The sequence below is a fragment of the Embiotoca jacksoni genome, unplaced genomic scaffold (genome assembly GCF_022577435.1).
Source record: "Embiotoca jacksoni isolate LCO1_2020_lvr unplaced genomic scaffold, fEmbJac1.0.p SCAF_63, whole genome shotgun sequence".
NCBI lineage: Eukaryota > Metazoa > Chordata > Actinopteri > Embiotocidae > Embiotoca > Embiotoca jacksoni.
In genome coordinates this window covers 810,639-819,988 of record NW_027185418.1, presented here as the reverse complement: position 1 = coordinate 819,988, position 9,350 = coordinate 810,639, and the positions used below count along the sequence as shown (strand labels likewise).

General features: G+C 43.3%; 1 protein-coding gene across 1 annotated transcript in view; it reads left to right on the top strand.

The window, feature by feature from the left end:
• Positions 1-3,059: 3,059 nt before the first annotated feature.
• Positions 3,060-9,350, top strand: part of LOC138213780 (semaphorin-7A) — a 38,749-nt gene continuing 32,458 nt past the window's right edge. Inside the window, exon 1 of the mRNA XM_069175032.1 lies at positions 3,060-3,406. Within this exon, the coding sequence (XP_069031133.1) occupies positions 3,328-3,406 (79 nt within the window). The 5' untranslated portion in view covers positions 3,060-3,327. The remainder of the gene's footprint in view (positions 3,407-9,350) is intronic.

The following is a 9,350-nucleotide window of genomic DNA, read 5'->3' as shown; positions in this document are numbered from 1 at the left end:
AATGAGAGAAAAGACTTCTCTGGCCGAATTACTGTGACAAAAAGTGAGCATGACTCTACATGTTTAGCCAGAAAGATCCCGAGAGCTTCGAAGGGAGACCGACGGCTGACATTCATGTTTGTACAAGAGGTGTGTGATCGGGCGCTTTTGACGGAGTTACTGTTGATTAACACACTAGAAAAATAAAAATGTCAGAACGATGAACACAATGTGTTCACGGGCAAAGACATGTAACCCCCCCCCACCCCCACCCCCCAAACATGAACGTTTTCATCTTGAAGGTCCGGCTGGAACTTCCAGGAATTAATCGATGGCTGAGAAAGTCCAAATAATGTTACTTTCAGCATCGGGTCAGTGCCAGAAGAAAGGTTTTGTGTTTGCTTTCGTGAGATGGATTGATTAAGGTAAGCTCTTAAGAATATTTCCTATTATGATAATGGATATTGTGAGACTTGTGGATTCGACCCCATCTCTTAGAAATTACATCTATAATCGTAATTTCCCAGTGACATCATGGTGACAAGTGGATTCACTGACTGATTCACTGAAAGGCGATTTTTCTTTAAACAAATGACTCTCTCTTTCCTTCTTAAGCCACATCACAGTCTTTATCTAACCTTAACGAACCATAACAATGACAATTCAAAAGTTTGATATAATTCTGCAATCACCACAAGAACATATTGTACAGCAAAATGGCATATTTTGCCCAAGAAAACCCAGAGGGAATACGTATGAATACAGTGATGTTCTCAAAGTGCTGCAGGATTTCTGCTTCACCTGCTTAATTAAATAATCAGTGAGTTGTGTCTGCGTTTGGATTATTTAATTTGACGTTTCATTCCTCCTCTGGTGCATTATCAAGATAACTCGACTTAAAACCAGGTTGAAAAATTGTGTTTTTATAATCTTGCATCTGTTTATAACACAAAATCATTGCATACTTCAAGTTGTATCCTGAGGTGTGCTGATTTATATCGATTTGAACCTGCAAATAGTGCTTAAAACCACAAATTAAATACATGAATTACAGTTAACAAGCACAAACCAATTTGCCTCAATTGTCTTTAAGTGTTTTGTAACCAAATTGCAGTCAGCAATGATCACGTTGTAATGCCGTAAGTCATTTGGATAAAAGAGGAAAGACTTTAAGTTAATTACAAATAAGACAATGCTTCCCTTTAGCTGTACGCACACGCACACAGTATGAGCTCGCTGATTTTAATTGCGTCACATTGTATTTCCTATTTCATTACATAAGAGTCCAACATTGTCCAACCATCTTTTCCAATTTCATTTCAAATGTGAACTAAAATCAAGTTTCACCTGCAGTTGCTTTGTTTCATTTGTCATTTTAAAGTAAGAGTTCATCTATTTAGTACGTTTTTGCATATAGAACGATTTCTTGTCGAAAGAAAATAAACTACAGAAGGATTATTGCGGCAAGTTACTTCGGTGAGTCGTCTTTCTCTGTCCTCTGAAAACTGTAACCTTAAGAGGCAAAAACACTGCAGCTGATTAAAGCAGTAATCCATGTTTTAGAGACAGTTAATCAGTCCATTGAGCTGCTGAAGGAGACAGAACACCCTTGTCACAATTAATGGCTCGGAGCTACGAGGGAGAGGCTGAAAACTGTGCTTTTGCTGCCATCTAGTGTTGGGAAACTCCACACGTAAGCACTGCACGGAATAATACAAGATGGTATGAAAATAACATCACTGGTGAGGGGAAGTCATAGACAGATGGATAGACGGATAGATGGGTAGACAAATGGATAGACAGACAGATCGATAGATAGACAGATAGACTTGAGTATATACTGTATAATCTTTCACGTTCAAAACCATAAACGTACATATGTTCATCTGTCATTGTGAAACACTTGGTTGGCTGCTAATCACTAGTTTAAGCTCCAAATTGCTGCTAACATTCTTCCATATAAGAAGGGAAGCAATTCTCCTTTTGAAGCTTTCATACTTGGGACTGATTGATGTTCAATGTGTGCAGCTTAAATTAATGAGGAAAACGACAAAAACTGACTGCGTGTAGAGTTTGCTCGCTCATTAGCAAAGGTTAAGCAGAGAACTCAAAAAGGTTTTGATTTAAGGGGGAAACATCGGGAGTCAATTAAGGCCTTTGGAAGACGTTAAAAAAGGGAAATTGCCCCTCAAAGCGGGTGAGATTTTTAAAAGGCCTGTTTCTTCCGAGGTGCGTGTCACACTTCTACTTGAATGCACGAGAGACAGGATTGCCTCTCTTCTGTTTTTCGACGACGTCTTCATGCTGATTTCGTTTTTGTTTCCCTCGCGAGGAGCTCGCTACTCATACAAATTTTCTCACTGAAGCCCAGATGACGCTTTTTGGATGGTGTCTACGGAGGGCAATTCTAATGGAAGTGGAAGCATCTGTCTGGTCGCTCCCACTTCCGAGCATTCACCACTTTAGAACGGCTCTGGGGTTTTTTTTTTTTTTTTTTTTTTTTTTTTTTTCAAATTTGAGTCAATTAACTTCACAACTGCAAGCCCAGCAGAGTCAAACTGCTGATTCATTGGCATTCAGGCACTCAGGCACTATTGACACATATTGATTCGACGTTACAGCGGAAGCAGTTGCTGAGGCATTATCATTATTGGCTGTTGGTGTGAAGGCTTTGTGTGCAAAAACATCAAATGGCCACAAGAGAAATAGCCTATATGCTCATATATCATGAGAATTTAATGAGAAATCAAAACATACATATATATATATATATTTTTTTTTTAACTTGACCTGATTTTAATCGTATAGAATATGAACTATTTTCAAAAGGTGAACTAGATTTGATTGCGACAAGATGAAGAACCATAAATTGGAAAAAGGTGCAGTCGGATGCAAAAATGTCTGCGGAAATCTTGATCATCTTTTTCAGCAACAGGTATGACGCGTAACGCTTTACACGCCTCTAATTGTAAGACAGGAGGGACGTGTTTTGTAGTCCCACTTCTTTTCCTGCGCCCCTGCTGTGAAGCAATACACCCCCCCCCCCCCTTTTTTTTTTTTTTTTTTTTTCGCCTTTTGTTTCCGAGGTGGAGCCTGCGATACCCCGACTTTACCGAACTGAACTGCCGGCGGAGCAGACGGACAAGATCGGACCGGAGGACCAGGCAGTCGTTGGCACATATAGCTCTGAGACGCGGCAGAACGGGGAGGAACCATACAGAAAGGCTGCGAGGGAAGAAGAAGGGATTTTCTTTCAGCGGGGAGCGATACGGTTTTTTTGATCAGTCTATATATAAAACAAAAAAAACCCCACCAGGCTTCACACATCCAGGCAGAGCCACGAGAAAGATGAATTATTTCATCCTGCTGTCGCTTTTCGCCACGGTTATCGTCGGAAAGTCACCTCGGCTGAAATTTGTGGTGCACGGTAGGGAAAGCTCCTCTCCTCTTCTCCGAATATTGTCCCGTTTTGGACACATTGAAAAGTCATCCAGTCAATGTTTTGTGTTTGCAAAGAGCGTTTGCTTAATCTCTGTTGATGTGTAGCAGAGGGATGAACGGTTGGCGCCGTGGGTGGATGGATGGATGGATGGATGGATGGATGGATGAGTGAGTGATTGAACGGAGTGAATTCAGTCGCGAGGGGGCGATGCACCCGGTTATGTCACTTATCATGACCTGCTGTTGTCTTGACATTTGCAAAAGACCCCGCAAAAAAAAAAAAAAAAAAAGCTGCATTAATAGAGCCGATAAAGCCGTTTTATGACGGGGACACCTCTGGATTTACAACACCGCCCTCCCTCCGCTGACCGAGTAGTAAATTACGCGCTCCGGCGTCCAGGCCCCCGCACACATGTTCACAGGCTTTTTTTTTTTTTTTTTTTTTTTTTTTTTTTAACAGGATGAGCATCTGGAGGAAAACGAATTGTGCTGCATAATCTTAGTGTCAACAATAGACAACGCACTGAATAGGTGTTTTCCTGGCCAGCTTCTTCACGTGCTTTCCATTACATTTTCCAGATTTCTGCGAAGGCACACTCGCAGATGAAAAATAAATAAATAAATGGAATAAATTTCATCTAATTTGCGCAACTTGTAGCTTTTCTGTTGGGTCGTGTCTTTTTTTTTTTTTTTTTTTTTTTTTTTGTGGCAACTTTTGTGTTCGGTTTTTTTTTTTTTTTTTTTTATCTCGGTGCACTTCCAAGTTTATACGCTGAGCTCGTCTCTGGGTCACACAGGCTCTTAACTAGTGCCCGTGCCTCCATATCTCGACGTCCATAGGCGTACCGAGCGGAATAAAACCAAGAAGCACTTAAAAAGCAACCCATCCTCTGCCAAAGAGAGGGGGTGCGGAGGTGGGGGCGGGCGGGGATATGGCGCCTCTTTTTTTGTTGTTGTTGTTGTTGCTCTGAACACCCCGTGCGGCTGTGCCCGCCTGCCACCGAACCGAGAAGCATCATTACAGTGAAATATGACTCTTTGGAGGGTGACACAGTCACCGTATAGCCCAGCTCCCGCGTCCTTGAGCTGCAATGCGGGACGCGGCAGCTGCTCCACACTGCAGCAGTGGAGTCCGGCTCAGTGACAGGGTTGCTTTAACTCACAGCCACCATATATATATATATATATATATATATATATATATGTATACACATATACACATGTACATATAGAAAGTAAAAGGCAAAGAAGGGGAGAAAAGGAGAGCAAATGAATGGAAAATTCCAAGCCAGCTCCTAGTTATTTATTCCACTCACGCCTTTTTACACCTCGCACAGCCCTCTAATATATTCAGCAATCAATAGAGATGGGGGAGCCGTGTGTCAAGTCGTCTGTATCTGTATCCCTCCCCTCCCCGAGGATGAGCACAGTACAAAAAGCACAAGATGACGGCCCCGGACGTGCATGTCATATCAATCAAACTGATTGTTATGCAATGCCAGGGTTGGCTATATGAACACACACACACACACGCACGCACGCACGCACGCACGCACGCACACACACACACACACACACACACACACACACACAGAGTGAAACATACATATACACACACACACACAGAGACACGCACAAGGAGGGTATAGGTAGAAAAATTGTCAGAGGAAATCCATTAAAGGAGCCGTTGGAGCCATTTCAGCACCTCGGATAGCTCCGAGGCACTCGCACAGTTAAATGTCCTCATCTTGCACGCTTTTTGCCAAATGAGGACATTTGGCGGATTCTCACACCTTCAAGGAATTGTTTGTAAGCTGCACAGCTTGGTTTCAGGCTTTTTGAATTTTAGGTTTACTTCAAGGGGTTCAGCTTAGACCCGCTGTGCTTGCTGAAGATATTGTGGCGGCAATGGGAGTAAATTACTTTGCATCCATTTGGCTCCCACTTTTGTCGAATTCTATTACAATAACCTGACTTCATCAAAAAAAAAACCTGGAAGATAGAACAGGCACAATAAATCCTACCTTCATGGAGGTGCTGTTTTTCTGTCTTTGTTCTAGAGTGTTTACCCTCATTAATATAAATGAGCCAGACAGTTGCATTATATGCTTCTTAGTTTACAGCAATGCAACAGCAACATGAACTGCAGCCTCTAAAATAGTCATGACCTACTGCTTGCTTTGAGCCGCGTGATTTACAGGAAAATGAACCTTTTTGCAAAAACAAGTGGTTGGGGTTACTTAATAAGCACGAGGTTGGTTAGGGAGCAAAAAAAAAACAAATCAAGAAAATGTTTGTCACCTCCTCGATTTTGGAACTCGTCGTCCCGCATGGCAGTCTGTGACTAATGCCACCTAGCCAACCCTCCCTGCCTCCTAGTACCGCCCGAAAAAATGTCATTTGCACTTGGTCTCAAAACCTGTGTTGCGGGACTTTGGTCACACAATCCCACGTCACTTGCTATTTACGTGCGTGTAAGTTACACGCTTTCAAAAGGCGCATCTTTCACACCCGGGCAGACATGTAAGTTTCACGCTTACAAAACGTGTGACTGTCACGCCTAGACAAGCCCAACGGGTGGCTATCTCACGCTTTGCTGTAGCAGACGGGCGTGTCTATTTCACGCTTTGCCGCGATACAGGGTCGGGTCATTAGGTCGAATTTATAGGCTGCATTCGTTTTAGTCAGGTGTACTAAAAGTAGATTCAAGATTATAGTGGGTTTTTTTGCGGACATATAGGGGCTAAAAAAATGATACAGAGAAACAAATGACTAATAATTAATATTAATACTGAATGATAATAACGAGGCAGCACGACTTGTTTTTTGGCCAGTTTAGGGTCGAAATCCACAACTGTGCCTTGAAATGTTAATATGCTTTAATGTGTCAGCAATCAGACACCTATTTAAACATCCAGCAGATGCGGAGAGACATCAATATTCATTTCGAGTGGTGTTTCTGTCCACCTGATGGAATTCAAATTCAATATTCACTCACGCTTTTTGGTCACCAACCGCCGAGTGGTGCAAATGACTCCTGAGCAGATAAACGCTCCATCATGTTCCGCAGCTCGTTGCTCACTTTTTTTTTTTTGTCCGTGTGCCTTTTTTTCTTCTTTTTTTTTTTTTCTCGGTGCCGGGCAGGTAAGAGTGTGAAAGTTGGCTTATCCAGAGCTTGTTTTCTGAAAATGTCTCCCCTGCTTCTGCTGCTGGGAATGGAGTGATGTGACAGAACCGGGACAGTAAAATTACAGGGCCATTAAACCCAAAACAGCTTGGTGAAATATGCTAAAAGGTTTCGCAGAGCTGAGGTTGGATGACGATTCCCCCGTGGGTGTTGTGACTATGATAGACATCTTTCACATTACACACAGTCATTTCAGCCACGTGTTTATGTCAAATATTGATTAGTGCGGCTTTAATAAGAGGAATACTAAAAACCGGTAATCGTGCTCAACAATTATTCGTAGTTCGTGATTGAACTATATCTGTCGAAGATTAGGAGAAGAACTGGAGGAATGTTTTGCGCGTCCTCTTTTAGGATTAGGATTAGGAAGTGATATGAAAGTCTGCCTTGCTCTGCTGTGTGTTGTGTACACACCTTCAAGGCAAAGAAACCCATCGAGGCCCCACTCAGGGAGGATTCGGGGCAGCGACGGTGCGCCGTTTACTGCCTTTATGGGAGATTTAAGGGTGTGTGTTGCCGCACGAGTGGCCGTCGAGGGCCCCCCCCCCCCTTTTTTTTCCCCTAATGTTTTCCTGAGGGCTCCCAAACATTTGCCTGTTTTGCCTCTCCTGACGGTTTAAGAGTGACATTAAAGTCAGATTTAGGCAGAGTAGGACAAATGGAAAAGGAAGGAGAGGGAGTCGGAAACACGAAAGAGGAAAGACGGGAAGGAAAACTGAAAGGAAGATACGAAGAGTCAAAGAAGGACGGAAAGAGAAACAACAGCTGTTCTGCATCCTAAATATCACAACATTTCACTGACGACGTCTTAGTGTTGACCTTCTTTCTCAGTTGGAAGCCCGAACACATCCATACAAATGTGCTATTGAACCGTGAGCGTCATAGATTTTCTTGCGATGTTCGCACCGGAGGACCTTGAGGTCCGACTAAAAAAAAAAAACTTTTGCAGTGAAAGATTTGATGCAAGTCAAATATCGGTTGTCGTTTGATGTGCTAGTGCCAAAAAAAACACACAAAAAAAACTTCATAAGCCTCATCATTTGAGTGTGCCTCAGCCTCTGCATTTTTTTATATTTTTATTTTATATTCAGAATGCTTTTTTAAGTAGAGACTATTCCCAAAATAAGAAATGCGCTCCACTCTTCATTAATTTGCACATTTCTTTGTACAATTAGGAATCGGTTTCTTTAAAAGCGACTCGCAAATGCGAAAATATTTGAACTTCAAGGATTACATGCTCCTCTGAGGGGTAAAGCAACTCTCCAACCGTTGATTTTAAAGAAGCCTTTATTTTTTGGGGGGGGTTTTAAGGAATCTTTTTTTTCTGTTAGGAAAAACAAAAAACAAGGCTGTTTTTCTCAGGTTCTGAACAGGTGACCTTTTAAAAACTCAAAGCTTTCACTCAGCGGCAACGATTAAGTGTCTGAAGAGGAAAGAAAAGAAAATACAAACACTCGCACATCGGGAATGCAAACAGAGAAGTCGGGGACTTCAGATTACACCCAGAATGTGACATGTCGGATGCGTTCGTCTGGATCCTTTTGTAAGTGCATTAAGGCGAGGAATAAGACGCTTTACATTTTGTCCCTCCTGCGTGATTTTTTTTTTTTTTTTTGGGGGGGGGGGGTTATTCAAAGAGGCCGGGCAGCGCCTCTCGCGGTCGGACACTTTCTCCAGTCGAGGACAGGCAGAGGACGAGTTTACGGCTTGAGCGCTTTAAAGGTGCCGTGTTGGGTTTCTTGGCCTCGTTTGGCCGCGGTGTCAGCGGTTACTTCGAAAAGGCGCGGTTGCGTCCTGCGCCTCTCGGCTGCGTTTTTACGCATTTACAAATGACTTGCATGGATTAAAACGTGTCGTTCGCGTCCATGTTACACACACACCCCCCCCCCCCCCCCGGCGGCGCTTTGCCTCGCTGCCTTTTGGCGATGCGGCACGGGTGCCTGAAGATCAGTGGAACGCGGCGAAAGAAGGTGCGCTGTGTCGTTCCCACGCTCGTTGTATAGCTTGCGAAAGAAGAAAAAAAACACACGCAATGGGGCTCATGAAAACGTCGCTACGTGTCATTACCACTAATGACGACTGAATGATGCGCGCAGAGGAGGGGGGGGAAGCTGTAGTTTGAATGATTAAGTGTTCTAATTTGCAATTGGTAACACGCACATTCAATGACGACACCGTGGACTTGAGCAGAGAGCGCGCGTCGCATTTTGTGTCGAAATCGTGAAATCGGCAATGGAGACCCTTGAAATGCTTCAGACTGCCTGCGCCGATTAAATCATTTAAAAAACAAGGTGGCTGAGGGGTTTTGAGTGACCTTCGCATTTCAAGAGGCTTTTTTTTCTTTTCTTTTTTTTCCCCCTCCTTCGGGGTTGTGCGCCGTGAATTCGTCCCCGAGGTGTCGAGACTGTCCACACCGAGTTCTACGGTCTGAGCTGAGATGCGATTACATTTGGCTTCTCCAACACGATGACCGCGCCCGCTCACACCGCGTTGAAAAATGCACGATCGTCGCCCCCGGTGCTCATCAGTCTTAAAACTTTACGCTTACCCCTTGTAAAATACGGTCAACAGAAATGGAACAATGGTTTTAAAACTTAAATCGAATGCAAACTGAAAGGTTCAGGCAAAGATGGAAAATAATCGTCCTCTCGGTCGCACGTCGCCAGCTGCTGTCTTGAGTCGTATGTCAAATTTTGTCAGCGTAATCTCATCTGCGGTTTAGTGTTCAGGCAAAACGGCAAAA